The 17953-nt window shown below is 46.4% G+C and overlaps 1 protein-coding gene across 2 annotated transcripts in view; it reads left to right on the top strand.

Moving 5' to 3' along the window:
• The window catches only part of MYO5B (myosin VB), a 132147-nt gene extending 117245 nt beyond the window's left edge, over nt 1-14902 (top strand). For both annotated transcript variants that reach the window (XM_088464695.1, XM_088464693.1), the window contains 6 exons: nt 3770-3859; nt 5198-5348; nt 7844-8132; nt 10000-10174; nt 11018-11098; nt 13032-14902. In XM_088464695.1, coding sequence (XP_088320821.1) covers nt 3770-3859; nt 5198-5348; nt 7844-8132; nt 10000-10174; nt 11018-11098; nt 13032-13184 — 939 coding nt within the window. In that variant the 3' untranslated portion in view covers nt 13185-14902. The remainder of the gene's footprint in view (nt 1-3769; nt 3860-5197; nt 5349-7843; nt 8133-9999; nt 10175-11017; nt 11099-13031) is intronic.
• Nucleotides 14903-17953: the final 3051 nt, after the last annotated feature.

Genomic DNA, 17953 nt, shown 5'->3' with positions numbered 1-17953 from the left:
TGCTTACCTGCATGTTCCCATTGTCTTAACGCATCAACAATTCCTCAGGTTTATCAATTCCAGGCTCTGCCTTTTGGTCTAGCAACAGCGCCTCGGGTTTTCACCAAGGTCATGGCAGTCATGGCGGCTCACCTGAGGATGCAGGGAGTCCGCTTATTACCTTCTCTGAACGACCACCTGTTGTTAGCAAGGTCTCCAGAGATCCTCCAGCTTCATCTGCAGCTGACCATCTCAGTATTGCAGAATCACGGCTGGTTAATAAACTGGAAGAAATCCACCCAGGTTGCATCACAGAGGATTCTCCATCTGGGGGCCTTGTTGGACTCGCAACAGCAGAGGATCTTTGTGATGGAGGTAAAGATCTCTGCATTGCAGACGAAGGTACGGAGTTGTCTTCAGTGCCGCCGAGTGTCTATTCACTTGGCGATGAGGTTACTGGGCTCCATGGTGTCACTCTGACATGGTGGAATATGCCCAGTTTCACTCCAGACCTCTGCAACAATTGATCCTGTCCAAATGGGCCGGGTTGCCTCACCGGATAAAGACGCAGACCATGGTGCTTTCTCCGGAGGTCCGTCTGTCTCTGGCCTGGTGGTTGCAAACAACTCACCTGGACAAAGGATGTCCCTTTTGGATGGAGAACTGGGTCCTTTTGGCAACGGACGCCAGCCTCAAAGGCTGGGGAGCGGTCATGGGTCCACACTTGTTCCAGGGCAGGTGGACTCCGGCAGGAGCGAAACTTCCAATAAACATCTTGGAGCTTCGCGCGGTGTTCAATGCTCTCCCTCACGCAAGACTGGTCCTACAAGGAAAACCCGTGCAGGTCTAATCGGACAACGCCACCACGGTGGCTTACATAAACCGCCAAGGAGGAACCAGAAGTCGGCAGTGCTGGCGGAGGTGTCCCGCTTTCTAGTTTGGGCAGAGGGCAATCTCCCTGCCATCTCAGCGGTGTTCATCCCGGGAGTCCTCAACTGGGAAGTGGACTTTCTCAGCCGGCACGACGTACATCCGGGAGAATGGTCTCTTCACCAGGAGGTATTTCAACTCCTGGTGGACAAGTGGGGCCTTCCGGAAATAGACCTCATGGCCTCCCGACAAAAACAACAAAATGCCTGTGTACGGGTCAAGAACAAGAGACACGGAGGCGTTTCTAGTAGACAACCTGTCGGTCCAGTTGACCTTCCAATTTGCGTATCTCTTCCCTCCGTTCTCCCTTCTTCCTCGGGTGATTCAAAAATTCAAACAGGAGGGCGGCAAGCTCTTGTTGATAGCTCCAGAGTGGCCCAGACGTCACTGGTTCTCAGACCTTCGAAGTCTATCCGTAGATGCTCCTCTACGGTTGCCTCTACGTCCGGACCTGTTGACACAGGGTCCTTGTCTTTACCCGGACCTCAGTCTTTGACGGCGTGGCTGTTGAGACAGCCCTCTTGTCATCCAGGGGTTTTTCCAGCTCTGTAGTTAAGATCATGCTAAGAGCTCGGAAGCCTACATCGGCTAGAATTTGTCATCGAGTATGGCATACTTTTTTTGAGTGGTGCCACCCTAGAGGCTATGATCCTCAGGTGTTCCCGAGGATATCCCGAGTGTTGGCTTTCCTACAGGCGGGCTTGGATCACGGTCTTCGCCTTTCTTCTCTGAAAGTGCAGGTTTCTGCTCTTTCGGTGTGGTTTCAGCGTAGGATTGCTACACTTCATGATGTCCGCACCTTTATGCAGGGTGTTCTCCGTATACAGCCTCCCTTTGTTCCACCTGTGGCTCCTTGGGATCTGGCTGTGGTCCTGAGGGCTTTCCAAGGACCGTGTTTTGAACCACTGGGCTCAGTGGATTTGAAATGGCTTACGGCTAAGACTGTATTCCTTCTGGCCATTGCTTCAGCCAGAAGGGTCTCAGAATTAGGGGCTCTTTCATGTCGACCTCCCTTTCTCATTTTTCATAGGGACAGGGCGGTGCTTCGTACTCGCCCTGGTTTCCTCCCAAAGGTGGTATCTAGTTTCCATATCAACGAGGAAATTATTGTACCAGCCTTTAATTCACCGGACCTTTCGGTTGGTGAGGCCACCTTGGATGTGGTGTGGGCCTTAAAAATCAATGTTGACCGCACCGCTTCTTTTCGGAAGTCGGACTCGTTGTTTGTCCTTTATGGTTTCCGGATGAAGGGTTGGCCTGCCACTAAACAAACATTGGCAGGAGGGATTCGCCTGGCTATTTCTGAAGCTTATGCTCATGAAGGTCTTCCCATTCCATCTTCGGTCAGGGCTCATTCCACTCGGTCTGTGGGTCCTTCATGGGCAGCTCGACGTGGCGCCTCAGCGGTTCAGCTTTGCAAGGCAGCCACGTGGTCATCTGTCCATACGTTCATATGGTATTATGCTTTTGATACCTACGCCTCTCAGGATGCTTCCTTCGGGCGGCGGATTCTCCTTACAGCACAGGAGCGTTCCCACCCTTAAAGGATACTGCTTTGGGACATCCCCAAGGTATCCTGTGGATACCCTATGGAACCTGCAGTAGAAAATAAGAGATATGGTAAGGACTTACCTTTGTTAATCTCTATTTCTACGAGGTCCATAGGGTTCCACAGGACTCCCGCCCTGTCGCACCTGTACTGCAGATGGGCTTTTATCTGGTCACCGGTTTTTACGTCTCCTTGTGTTTCTTGTGTGTTCCAGATCTTTCTTCTTTCTCTTTCCTTTCCTCCTCCGACCTGGGGCTTGTTACGTAACTGATTTGCCTTGGCTCGGGGGCGGGGTATAGGAGGGGGACCCCAGTGCATCCTGGGAGGCTGGAAAACGTTAACTCTGTGGTGCCTGTGACTGATGTCATCACCTATACCCCAAAGTATCCTGTGGAACCCTATGGACCTCGTAGAAATAGAGATAACAAAGGTAAGTTCTTACCATATCTCTTATTATTATGAGACATGGGGGCCAATATAAATATCAACACAGAAAAAAACACTTTAGGAATCTCATGGGTACACTTTAAAAATGTGTTGTGTATTCTCTTTCCATTCCGACTGCATTGAGAGAGAATAGATGGCCTGATTCAGACCCGCTCGCGAGCGCTATGCGCTCGCAAGCGGGTCGATGGTGGCCCAGTGCGCATGCGCACGACGGAGCCAGCTCCGTCGTGAGCATGCGCGAGACCCGGATAGCGACGGGCAATCCGTCGCTTCGGGTCTCGTACCAAAGGGGGCGTGCTGTCGATGTTGAGTGACAGCACGCCCCCTTTGGGGGGCGGGGCGGGGGCGTGGCTGCCCAGACGGAGGCGTTCCCATGGGAACGCCTACCGTCTGGGGCCGGCCCCACTGACATCACAAGTGATGTCAGTGGGAGTGCTTTCGGTTCTGTTAGAGCCGAAAGCACTCTGGGGCTTGCGGCAACGAGACCCTATCTCAAGCCTGATGGTCGCGATGGTCTGGTCGCATAGCTGTGGGTGACCACCCACAGCTATAGCGAGCGGCCAGGAGGCCGCTCTGAAATACAAGAAGGACGGCCCTGATTCAGAGTGAGTGCTCTGTCAGAGCGTCCGGCTCTGAATCAGGGCCAGAGTCCACGAGTCTATTCACTCTGTATTGACTAAATGTTATAAATGTGTTGGTCTGTGTAATGGAATTACAGAAACTGTCATCCGACAGTCAGTAGATTGTTGGTCTCCAAAGCAATGGCTGACTTAGCTATATAGGACTTCATTGGTACAGTACCCCATGTAGTGTCCCTGATATATTATACATATTTTTACTTTACACTGTTTCTCTTTTTGATAGAAAAAAAATGATGACTTCCAAATCACATCGTTCTGGCTGTCAAACTCCAGCCGTCTCTTGCACTGTTTGAAGCAGTACAGCGGGGATGAGGTAAGTGCTTATATACACTTCCTGCCCAGAGCTGGTTCACACATCACCCTTCGTACTTACAGCTAGACCTGTACCCGTAACACTTACAACACCGTCATGTAATATGTTCATAGCATGTCACGTTTCGTGGACAGATTGGTTTCTAGCTACCCTGCTTTGACTTGGGCTTGAAGTGCGCGCTCCATGTGGTGCTGTTTGGCCCCAGTCTGACACTGCTGGTCACCTATAATAGACAAATAGAGTGATCCAAAGAAGCGAGATCCCCAGGGAAATGCTTAAAGGATGTCCGCCTTGATAAAAATTCCACTTAAAATAGAAGAGAAGATGTGCAGTAGGTCATACTTCTAAATACGGGTACACTTTAAATGTTCTGGAGTCTGCCTTTTGAGACTCACCTCAACAAAATATAATGCTTTCACATAAAGGTATCTTTTTCCCAGTTAGAATAACGTTCCCAACTTGAACCCCTCAAAAAGAGCACTCACCTGGGATCAGGTGTAAGCGTTCCCATAAAGGTTTCTTTGTATATGTGACCAATAGCTCCCATATATGCCAGATTGAAAAAAAAGGAGTTCTCCATCAGCAAACACAGACAATTGGATTTAATAGTAAAAAATGGAGAAAACAGCTCCAAAAACAAAAAGTAAAAACATTTAAAACACAATTCCCTCTTCCAAAACAATGGAGAGAGGTAGCATAAAATGGAGTATAATAATACTTTACATAAGCACCAAACACCAACGCGTTTCTGACCATAGGTCCTTCCTCAGGGCGATCCCTGGGGATCGCGCTTCTTTGGATCACTCTAATTGTCTATTATATGCGATTTTGGAGGAGTGGTGCTCCTTAGAGTGGACTAAGCTGCGGTCTGTGGGGCGGAGGTTGCATTAACCAAAAAATTATTTTTCTTGTACTGCTGGTCACCTGTTCTGCGCCCTCTAAGCATTGATTCCAATACCATTGCACCGCAGTCTATCACGTACTGTACTTCCACCAGCTAATACGCAATAAGCCGGGATTCCTGCATGCTATATTTCTGCTGTTTCTTCTTTGGCAGCAATAGCGTGATTACATCATGACAACACATCCATACCGATGAAGAGGTGGTACACATTTTTGGTTAAGAAAAAAACGTAGGCGGAAAGAACAAGTTCTACTACCAGCGTCTTCTACATACACATTTCTTCAGTGTGAAACATTTAGCTGGGCTTTATGGCTTTCATCATTAAGCAGTGGGGTCAGATTGCCCTTATATGCTGAGGTCTGAGCGAGCCCTTATTGTCGTTTTGCAGGCGTCAAGGTTGATGAAAGTAAACTATTTATCATCTTTATTTTCAGGGGTTTTTGACCAGTAACTCCCCCAAACAGAACGAGCATTGTCTCCGTAACTTTGACCTCACCGAGTATCGGCAAGTCCTCAGTGACTTGTCCATCCAGATCTACCAGCAGCTCATCAAGATCATGGAGGGACATCTGCAGCCAATGATCGGTAAGAGAGTAACGGTGTTTGGGGCGGTCTCATCTGGGACAGACTGACAAGTGCCCCTATGCTGGATAACAACTTTCAGATTTATTGGAATCTATTATGATGACATTATCATTTAATTCGGTTATATATTTTCTAGTTATTTTGCAATATTACCTGCATTTAGAGTAGGGATGTGCAGGCTCGGATAGGTTCGAGTTTGCACGCTGAGTTCGGATTTTTCCCTCCAAAAAAACGGAACTCAGAAAGAGGCAAAACGTCATCTTGCATGGACGAACATCATCATTCCTGGACTTGATGATGTTCGTCCATGCAAGATGACGTTTTGCCTCTTTCTGAGTTCCGTTTTTTTGGAGGGAAAAATCCGAACTCAGCGCGCAAACTCGAACCTATCCGAGCCTGCACATCCCTAATTTAGAGATACATAAAGTTCAAAGCAGAGATTTAGTTCTTTAAAGGATCTTTGGTGTCATTCCATGGTAACTCACGTTACAAACTGACATAACACACAATTAGTAATTCATGCATGCAGTTTTTTATAGCATGACCTGTCTTATTATTTTCTAAGTAATTCAAATTAATTTCACATACGCATATACTTGCTATGTCACTTTGTAACGTGAGTTACCATGGAATGACCCTTTGAATTTGGGGCAACTAGATTCATCTTTAGATTAGTTTCTTAAAGTGGGTTTTAAAGATGGCTAGTGAGTGAATGTCTCGACACAATGACTCAAATCATTTAGGTGTTGGAATGATTAGAGTCCCTCAAAGTTTGGTGTGTCGAGACAGCCGCCTCTAGTCTCTCTCTACCAGTCACAGTCAGTCTCCCCCAGGAACGTACACTCACTGTGCACAGCCACACTGTGATTGGGCGGCGGCACTCTGGGTGACACTCCTCTGGGAGGAGCAGTGAATGATGCTGCTCAGGGCTGCTGTGGCAGACTGAGGCTCGAGAGCTGACCCACTCCCAAAGGTCCGGGTCAGTCCCTCCCCAAGTCCTGGCACTGCTAGCAGTCTCTGCACTCGTGCACTGCAGTGTGCAGTCTGCATTCCAAAAGAGCCGTGTCTCGAGACACTCCACTGAGCTGAGTCATGTGGCGTGACTACCCATGACTGGTGGGTTTTAGGTCCTGAGTTTATTGCACAAGGAACTGTATGGTCAAAGAAACCAGATTCCCTGCATTTTGGTACCATTACCTCCAGCTTTTGTGATGATTGCATCCAGTGTTTGTGTAAACTTATAGAACAATGCTCTAGTATTCACGTATAGCAGCCCTTTTTTCCCATAGATCTGATACTATCTTGCCCCCAAGACTGTGGGCGGAACTAGTTTACAACAAGATGTTGCAGTCAACACAAATATAAATATATATGTATGAGACAGGTTAGCAAAACCACAACTCCACATACAGGTAAAACGGAATATGCTATTTTCTGCACAACGGAATAGAATAACAGCACAACAGAGTTTCAGAAACAGAGCAGTGATCAGATACAGGAGGCTAATAACAAAGTGAAACAAATGAATGGTCAGGGCAGGCAGCTAGCAAGCAAAACTGTACAGCAGCAAGGTTCAGGGCTGGCGACAGGAGAGAGTTGTCAATAAACAATCCAGGTTGGGGCTACAGCAGACAGAGAATGCATAAACAACCCACAGTCTGTAGAATGGGTGGCAGGATGGTAGAAAACAAACTGGCTCAATCAGGAGCTCAGTTAGAACAAGAACAGTAACAGACTGTTCAGAAATCTTGCTATATACTGCTCTGTAGCACGATTTGCCAGTTACAAAGCACCTGTCACCAATCACAGCTCCTCAGTCAGACTTCAGTAACCACAATGAGATACAGATAGGTGCTTTAGGGTATGACCTCATGATGATTAAGGGGCGTATTTATCAAAGCTTGGAGAGAGATAAAATTGTGAGAGATAAAGTACTAACCAATCAGCTTCTAACTTGCATTTTACAGGCTGTGCTTGATTGGGTGGGACTTTATCTGTCACAATTTTATTTCTCTCCAGTCTTTGATAAATATCCCCCAGGTCTGAGAAGTAGTGATGGTACAACTGACACTATAGTTGTTCTTATGACACTACTTTTGACAGCTGTGCTGGAGATACTGTACCTGAGTTGGATGCAAGTGGGAATTTGGACATTTCCCTCAGATATCTGATGAGATTGAAAGTGGGAACAGAATGATGTGTCCATTGACGGATTTCTCTTTCCATAAAATGGTCATTTCTGGGTGGCAACTGGGGTGTGAGTCCTGATACTAATAATGGCTATGGACAGAAAAACAGTGGGTGGGCCGGACTTCTGCACGCAGACACGCGGATATTCTGCATACATGATTGGTTATTCGCATTAGCATAAGTTATTAAGTAGGCTACCTACTAGGTTGGATTGAATGCTGTCTGTGTGTCTTGACTGGCTGGCTGGAAAGAGTCTGCACTCACATGGCTCAAATCAACTGAAACCTCTTCAAACTTTTTTGTAGTTTCGGCTATGCTGGAAAGCGAGAGCATCCAGGGCCTGTCAGGAGTGAAGCCAACCGGTTATCGTAAGAGGTCTTCAAGCATGGTGGACGGTGGTGACAACTCCTACAGCCTGGAAGCTGTCAAACGCCAGCTGAACACCTTTAACACCACCATGTGTGACCACGGCCTGGACCCAGAGATAATCCAACAAGTCTTCAAACAGCTTTTCTACATGATCAACGCTGTGGCACTCAACAACCTCCTGCTGCGGAAAGACATCTGCTCCTGGAGCACTGGGATGCAGCTCAGGTAATGATGACATAAATACATGTACCTCTGCTCAAACCTGGCAAGTCTACATTCTTAGCACACATTACACTGTATTACTCCAATTTCCTAACGCATGCTTCTTGTACCACGTAAAATGTGGGTCCTCTAAAATCCAGACCAGTCGTAAAGTGCCAACCAAGGGAACGTGATATCCTGGCTGTTCTCACACTCAACTCTGCTTATTCTTCCATATTTCTATGTATCTTAAATACACTGGCTGATTTAAAGTACCATAGCCTAGGGTGGAGCTAAAGTGGCGAATACAAAGTACAGTACACCCAGGCCTCCCAGGTAGCAATACCACGTCCCCAACATAACACTGTAACACCCCCCCTCGGTGCGTAGCTTCAACAAGCAGAAGGTGCGTAGCCTCACCTCTTTCAGTTCCCGAACCAACCAGTTTCTTGGCGTCCCTCTCATTCAGGTTTCAGATTGCTAACTTTATATTAATTGAATACTATCTGCTGTATGTACGATGCACTTCTGCCTATAACAATACAGGTCACCTAGTATATATGGTGCATGTTATTATCACATAGCTGTACTCCCATCAATATAGGTAATGACGATTGTCAGTGCTACAATCTCCAATTGCCTACATTTGCTAATGAGTAGGACGGTCTATAACTATATCATTAGTTGAAGTACAACAGATCATTTGGTTATTGTTAAATATTAGGTTTCTAGGTCTTGCTAGGACCTTTAGGCAGTATCCAAGACAATTCTTATTATTTTATCTCTTCTATTTATTTAACCATTAATTCTTATTCATTCTGTGAAAATCATTGTATTGATTTCTTCTACACATTTAAGGGGAGAGATTTATTTAAATGCATGGTGCCCTTACATGTTACTATTCCGCTTGTGCACCCAGAATAAATAAATTACAAGGACAACAGTAGGGATCATGTCTGGATGGGCTAAGATTTGCTCACAGAAACATAACTCACATGGCTACTGCTACGAAACCTCACTTCTAACTGATCCCCCCGTTTGTCTTTTGGAAAATATTAATCCTTTAAAATTATGTTTTATAGATGTAAGTAAAAAGGAAAACTTCTTCGCTGTCAAGATATAGACTGCACCACTGTCCCACTATTACTGTCTGTAGTGATGGGTTACCCTGAGGTCATGGGTGCTTTAAAAGTTTTATAGTCTGATTCATCAGGAACAGTTAAGGCAGATCAGACTCCACACAGCACTAATCGGAACATCTGTCTTAAAGAGAGGGTTCATCTTAGGGCCCTATTTGCGATGCAGTTGTTCCCTCTACAAACTTACTGCAGCCAATGGCTATAGCAATAAATGACAGAAAAGATATGATACACTGACAGAAATGACACCAAAAGGGGCCCATACATCCGCAATCATTTGGGGCAATTCAGCGTTTTGCAGATGATTGTGTAAAAAAAAGTCGGCAATGCATGAGGTTCACCGATGGATGATTCCAACCAAAAAGTGATCAGAACCACTCAATCAGGTTGTCCAACATGTTGGATTTCACCAACCAATCAGGGCTGTAGATTGCCAGTGTATGGAATCAGCCGATTTGCAGACCGTTACTAGTATTTTACTAGTAAAATGGGCACTTTCATGATTCACAGATTTGACCTTTGGATGGAAAAGATCTGCAATGTATGGGCACATATTGGTAGCTTGGAGAATTCTTAAATCTGGGGGGGGGGCATAACTCAGGGGTTGGCTGTTATTTTAATCAGTGTGTGGGATATATTCTTGTCTGTTCTACAGCAAGTGAGGGGCCGAGGTCGCGGAGGGGGGGGGGGGGTAGTAATGCGCTATTGATGTCCCCTGTGACTGTACACTGTCCTATTTGTGCCTTGCGCAGGTATAACATCAGCCAGCTAGAGGAGTGGCTGAGGGGGAAAAAACTGCACAATAGCAACGCGGCCCAGACAATGGAGCCCCTGATCCAGGCCACCCAACTCCTGCAGATGAAGAAGAAAAGCCAGGAGGACGCGGAGGCCATCTGCTCCCTGTGCACGGCTCTTACCACGCAGCAGGTGAGTTACTAAGGCTGGATAACGCCGTCATTAGCCAACAGCACCGCCTGGGCCTTAACACTGAAATCTGTTATCCCAACATTAAGTAAACCCTGCAGAGATATTTCTTCCTAGCCCATCCCTCCCCCTCCTCCCTGTCACTATAAATATCCCCCTCTCCCTACTTCCCCCTTCAATGAGAGGCTGTGCGCAGTTACGGGGTGCCCACCTTTCGGAGCCTTCATGATCCCAACAATATATATATGTTAATGAGGGGCGAGTGGGCAGCCTTAAGTAAAAAGTTGTTAAATCAGCTGTAGATCTATAGGGTAGGGGGTAATAGAAATATAATGTGCAGTTCAGTGTACGAACATGCGGAGATCACTGAAATGCGGAATATACAGCGCGTGACGCCAGATCGCATCATTGGTTCAAGTTATCTGTATATTGGATCATTGCATTGAGACGTTTATGCATCCTGAGTTATTTTGGAGAAAATTGCTATATAAATAAATACAATTATTATTCATTATTAACCATCACATTGTGATGCAATCAAGTGTACATAACAATTTATCACGCAGCAGGTGACGATCTGTATAAACGACAATTGATAAGACGTTATACCCATCAGACGTTCAGTGTTGAGTTTATTTTTGTGGTGATGGTTACACCAGGGCATATAAAACACATTGATTAAAAATGTCCATGTTGTAGATTATTGCATGAATACAGAATAAAACGTATATGCTGCATAAAACGTGTTTGACTGATCAATGGGCGGCTGTAACTAGATCTGTTAATGGGGTCCTGCGTCTTTCAGTCCGGCACTGGTTCTCACTGCATGTTGTCTTCATTTAATAGATTGTGAAGATTCTGAACCTGTACACACCAGTCAATGAGTTTGAGGAACGTGTGGCGGTTTCCTTTATCAGGAGTATACAGGTGAGCCACAAACCACAGTACGTACGTGGTGTCAGACCGGTGCTTAAAGATGTCCCTGCATATGCCTTGTACTAGATGCTCTATACCGTCACTCAGCTTTTACTGCTCAGCAATGGCCGCAGCCGTGTGCAACCCATGGTCAGCCTTCCCCCTAGCCTGGTGCCAGAGCTTTTCCTGGTATATTTCCGGCATTCTCTTCAGAAATGTGGTTTCCGGTGCTACATTTCTGAAGATATCGTCAGAACAGCAGTACGGACAGCAGCATGAGAAGGTCCCTGGCATGTGTGTAGTATGTGCCCCCTGGCCGCCTTTCTGCACTCCACACCCAGGGCAGAACTTCATCTTCAATTTCTGTTACGCAAAATATAGGGACGTTCAGAATCCAGACTAGATTTCCCAGCGTTGTACTCCATCAATGGAGGCAGAAATGGTTTGTACTGCGACTGCTGAAAAACAGATGATATACATACAAATATGGATTTAAAAATGATCCACTCACAGTCCATCTCAGTGCGTTATAACTATAATGAACTCTGGGGGTCATTCAGACCCGTTCGCGAGCAAAGGACGCTCGCAAACGGGTCGATATTGCCCCACTGCGCATGCGCACGACGGAGGGAGCTACGTCGTGCGCATGCGCGAGACCCAGATAGCGACGGGCTCTCTGTCGCTCCGGGTCTCACACCAATGGGGGAATGCTGTCGATGTTGATTGACAGCACGCCCCCTTTGGTGGGCGTGCCAGGGGCGTGACTGCCAGACGGAGGCGTTCCCATGGGAACGCCTACCGTCGGAGTCCGGCCCCACTGACATCACTAGTGATGTCAGTGGGAGTGATTTTGGCTCTGATAGAGCCAAAATCACTCCTGGGCTTGCGGCAGCGAGACCCTACCGCAGGGTCTCGTCGCAAGCCCGATGGTCGCGATGGTCTTTGACCATCGCGAGCATCTTTTTGGCCGCTCGCATAAGCTGTGGGTGGTCACCCACAGCTATGCGAGCGGCCAGGAGCCGCTCCAAATTTAGCTGGGACGGCCCTGATTCAGAGCGAGCGCTCTGGTCAGAGCGTTCAGCTCTGAATCAGGCCCTCTGAGTGCAGAAAGCAGATCTCCCCCAGTCATGGCTAACAATATGCAGTGATTTTATAATGGAAAAATTATGTTGCACGGATAAATACATGATGTAAATTGCCATTTTGGGAATTTGATCTTAATGTGGGTTTTCACTCCAGAGTACTGTATTTAGCAGCAGACAGAGAAAAGTGACAGATCAGGGATGGACAACATAATCTAGAACTCGTAGGGGTATGTTTACTAAAGTGAAAGTTTTTAGAAGTGGAGATGTTGCGCATACCAACCAATCAGATTCTACTTAACATTTATCTAGCACCTTCTAGAAGAGAATAGCTAGAATCTGATTGGTTGCTATGGGCGACATCTCCATTTATAAAAACTCTCACTTTAGTAAATATGCCCCGAACTGTCAAATTTACTGTACAAGGATGTTTTTAGGAGTCACAGAAGATACTGATCCATGAACATTTTGCAAAGATTTTTACAGCACATTGCGTCTTGTCCGGCCCTGTCCTAGTGATTCAGTGCTCTAGGGCAGGAGGTGTGCAGATTGTGGTCACTACACACCTCCAATCTGGGCCAGTTTGCATCCGTCCTTCTGTGCCTGCTGCCTGGCAGGAGAGCTCCCCCCTGTGTGCACCCTCTAAGCACACGGACATACTTTAGAGCTGGGATGTCCAATGTGTCCACTTCTATTGACCAGTCGATCGCGGGGACGTTGGGAATGTGCGGCCGGTCGTACTCTTTGAAAAATGAAAGTGGATTACAACCTATTTGAAGTTGGACTCTATTCCTGTCCATTTCTTCTTATCTGCACTTTGCAATTCTCATTAACCATTTATTCATTTTTATTTTTTTTTGCAGACTCAGTTACGTGACCGGAAAGAGCCTTCCCAACTGCTGCTAGACTCTAAGTACATGTTCCCTGTTTTATTCCCTTTCAACCCGTCACTGATCACCTTGGACACTGTGCATATACCGGCCGTCTTACACCTCGATTTCCTCAACAAAGTTTAAAAAGACGTTTTTTTGTTTTTTTTAATTCAAACAATAGTCTAGCAAGAAGAAGATGATACACAGTAGATCTACTAAACTTGGGGACGCAAAGTACTACGTCCCGAGAAGCCTCCTCTGCACTGACCCCGTTTTTAGTTTACCCCTCTCTTGGAATGAATATTTTTATTTTTTTAAAGAAAGACGACCTCTTGCGCCCTTGGAAAAGTTGTCAGCTGTGTGCACCGTGGCCGTGATGCCCCTCGGTGCACACAACTGACCTGGTGACAAAAGCTATTGTATAAAAGTAACATACTGTGTCTGGGTTATATTTTAAATATAAAAATTTTACAGAAATTGTGTTAATCCGTTAAAAGAAAAGAAACCAACTGACTCCACCGCCTGCCTTTGGCAGCGCGGACCATTGTTTTCTATGCTAGATGCGTGATACTGTTTATCCGATGCAGCACAGTATTTGTAGCGGCGTAGAAATAAGGCACAATGGATTTAATATAATTCTAATTGGAGAGTAGCGATGTAAATGTTTATATTCAGACATCTATGGCGTCATTATCAGTGTATTATATAGCATTACCTATCCGCTGCTACACATGGGTTATCTGTGCAGTGTTGTAGAGCACTCAGACTGTAATGTATGGTCAATATCCTTGTAATGCACAGTATTAGAAACATTAGCTCATCATTGTCCTTATTCAGCAATGAGTCCTCTTCCAGCAAAATATCTGATTCTTTATATCATGCCGCCTATGGGAATTATTGTACATCACTGTAATATAACACACAACGGGAAAACGGATCGTCTGCACCCTCCAGCAGCAGCTCATGACCTGAATAGTCAATAGAAGCTTCAGCAAAGGATCAACCCTTTAATAACGGTTTTCAATGTCAGTCCACAGACCTCTAATATATGCTCTATTTATTATATTTAACGATTTTATTAACTGCGGTGTAAACTGCTCTAGAAAAGATTGATTAGATTGAGGTCAAGGCAGTTTCTCTGACAGTTTGGCGTGGGAAAGTGGTACCGTTTTTTGAGCACAGCAAAGGGAACAAGGAAACCCAACACCAAGGCTGAACATGAAAGGCACAAGGAGACTTGTGATGTAGTCACATTAGCTGCCTGGGTAATAATGGAGTTCCTGTAATACTTTAAAAAATAAACCATCTCTTCACTCATTCGGCACACAAGGAGCAAAGGTAGTACTGGATCGCTGGGGACGTACTTACCTTTCAACGCTACATGCATAAAATAACTGAACCTCTTTACCAGCACATTTGATAATCATTACAAAGGTGTCGCCCAAAGAGGGTTCTGAATATACAGCGGATGGAACATTGACACTGAAATTAGAATTGCTAGCAGTCCCTTCTGCGTGGACTGTATATGGTGGAGGATAACATTTTCTGAGCTGTTCACGAGAATGCTGCCTTGCGGATCATTAAGACCAATGACATCAGCTATACTGCGGCGCAGTCCTACTTGTATAGATACCGGGTGGCAGCTGGCAGGACTGCACAGATCTCTTCATGATACTGTATTTTAATGTGATTATCTGGTAACTTTGAAAGGGACTTCTGTACACTACTGCACTGTAATATACATTCCATACATAGATGTATATATCGTTATTTCTTTTTGTCTCTGACATACAGATACACTGTTTCCCCTCTAAGAGCAGATCTGCACAGTATGCAAGAGGAAAAATAAATTACTATGTTTTATGCGTAAACCGTGGTAATGATTTATGACGTTTGCTTAAAGCTGCTCACAAAACAACTGGCTTTGGGTGTGGTAGGAAATGTCGACACTCAATGTTGACACGGACATTATATTGAAATTGTGCATGTCGACTGTCTACATGTCAGCAAAGCCTTTTTACAGTTGTAACCCCCCTTTTACCTCTCTAAAGGGAGAACGGGTTACTAACACCCATCTAGTCTAATGTACCCACTTTTTACCTCCCACTAAGCGGTGTACCTCCTTTAGATCAGTGCCTCCACCCAAGTATAAGTAAGTAGTATGGGCCTACTTGGGAAACCCCTATTATATCAGTATAGTGTGTATTGCTGGGAGTTACATGCACAATATACTTTGGTCTTTATAACCCATTACCGTCTTACTTAGGAACTTTGGGCCTGATTCAGAGCTGAACGCTCTGACCAGAGCGCTCGCTCTGAATCAGGGCCCTCCTACTTTTTTTTGGAGCGTCCTCATGGACGCTCGCATAGCTGTGGGTTACCACCCACAACTATAGCGAGCGTCCATGATGATGGTCGTAATGGTCTTGACCATCACGACCATCGGGCTTGCGACGGAGACCCTGCGGTAGGGTCTCGCTGCCGCAAGTCCTGGAGTGATTTTGGCTCTATCAGAGCCAAAATCACTCCCACTGACATCACTAGTGATGTCAGTGGGGCCGGACTCAGACGGTAGGTGTTCCCATGGGAACGCCTCCGTCTGGCAGCCACGCCCCGGCACGCCCACCAAAGGGGGCGTGTTGTCAATCAACATCGACAGCACGCCCCCTTTGGTGCGAGACCCGAAGCGACAGCTTGGCTGTCGCAGTCCGGGTCTCGCGCATGTGCACAACGGAGCTCCCTTCGTCGTGCGCATGCGCAGTGGGGCAACATCGATCCGTTTGCGAGCGTCCTTTGCTCGCGAACGGGTCTGAATGATCCCCTTTGATCTTCGCTGCTTCATACCATTTTCTGGGTTAAGTACATACTCACTTTTAAGGTATTTTATAACTTTTATAGGGAAGTGAACCAATTAGTTAATTCATACATTAAAATATTACATGGAAATGTAAAGTACACCAATTTATACATGAAGATATGAACATTTAAGTGAACAAAGATGTACCACAGGCCTTTAATGACCAATATAATTCTAGAAACACTTAATGACCAACTATATTTTGTTCACTACTCTTACAGTACAGGATGAGTCCCAAAGTCTTCTGTAATGTTAATTTGCTTAGCACTCCAGCAGCATAAAATAACTGGTTTCCTGGATGCTCTTGTCTCTTACGGTATAAGCAGTAGAGAACATGTGCAGTAGTAATAGTACCATGTCACCATTTGTATTCAGTCTCTGTCATATCCTAGGGAGAGACTGCATAAGATTATGTTATCACTTATTAGCAAGAATAAAAATCCCAAATCTATAGACTGTAGAGCCTCCTGTTTGCTGGCTGCAGCTACGTAAGTGAATTAGTCTTAGTATACTATAACCTATCCAGTTGCATAACATATCCTTTTGTTTCATTTAGGACAGTATCTTGTAGTGTCTGTTCACTGTGATATGAACTCCACAGTAGGAAGAACAGCTTAGCCAATGTCATAAGCTAGGCGTAAACACCAGTTTAAATGTCTCTGTATAAAACTCCCCCAGATGCAGAGTTTATAGGAGGGCAGGAGGTATGTACTTTACTATATATGACTGAACCTTATCTGGCTGTTGGCTTCTGACTACATCAGCCCTCTATGTGCCTTGCTCCTTCCCAGCTCTCCTCTCCACTGCTGCTGCTAGTAGCTGCGTTAGAGCACTGTGTAATATTACCCACTGCAAGTAGGGGTCACTGTTGTGGATACTTTCACTGCTTCTCTGGCTACCATTAAGCTGCCTCCTCACCTGGCTGGGAACTCTGGGCCTAATTCAGACCCGCTCTCGAGCGCTGAGCGCTCGCAAGCGGGTCGATGTTGGCCAAGTGCGCATGCGCACGACGGAGGCAGCTCCGTCGTGCGCATGCGCGAGACCCGAATAACGACGGCCAAGCCGTCGCTATGGGTCTTGCGCCGAAGGGGGCGTGCTGTCGATGGTGAGTGACAGCCTGCCCCCTTTGGTGGGTGTGCCGGGGCGTGGCTGCCCAGACGGAGGCGTTCCCATGGGAACGCCTACCGTCTGGGGCCGGCCCCACTGACATCACAAGTGATGCCAGTGGGAGTGCTTTTGGCTCTGATAGAGCCAAAAGCACTCCAGGGCTTGCGGCAACGAGACCCTACCGCAAGGGTCTCGTCGCAAGCCCGATGGTCTTGACCATCGCGACCATCTTTTTGGCCGCTCGCTATAGCTGTGGGTGATCACCCACAGCTATGCGAGCGGCCAGGAGGCTGCTCTAAAAACTAAGAGGGACGGCCCTGATTCAGAGCGAGCGCTCTGTCTGAGCGTCCGGCTCTGAATCAGGGCCTCTGGCCTCCCCCTCTGACAGCTGATATACACTTTCTTGTAGCAGCTGATCAGCTCCCTGACTTACTACCTCTGCTCATTGGAACCTGCAGGCAGCTGAAGGAGACCCGCTGACAGCATCACACTGGCCTTCCTCTTCTGACTCCCAGTCTCCAGCTCTGGCATACAGCAGCCCAGTCAGCCGCCTCTCCTGCAGAGTGTCGCGCTGTTCCCACTAGCGCCGCAGCTCCTGCTGTCACAGGCCACCTCTTCAGCTCCACCCCCCTGTGCCTAGCAAGGCCCGGGGGGTTGAACAACCAAGGAATAGAACTACCGACTATCTGTCAGCTGCTGCTGACAGCTGTTACAATATATACCTCACTATAACCGGACCCTCTTTTCCTGACGGGAACCAAGTCACCCCCAGCCATATCACTCCGCCCCTTCTTCTACAGTGCATGTGCATCCCATACACGGGGGAATATTTACCTCAAAAGGGTACATATACACAAATTATATAAATGTACATTAATTTACACACAAGTCACCTCAATAAACAATATAGTTAAATAAATTTACATATACATATATCTGTATACATAGT

Source organism: Taudactylus pleione, unplaced genomic scaffold, assembly GCF_031769625.1.
Source record: "Taudactylus pleione unplaced genomic scaffold, aTauple2 ptg001750l, whole genome shotgun sequence".
NCBI lineage: Eukaryota > Metazoa > Chordata > Amphibia > Anura > Myobatrachidae > Taudactylus > Taudactylus pleione.
Note: the sequence above shows the minus strand (reverse complement) of the source record. Positions and strands in the feature narration are given on the sequence as shown.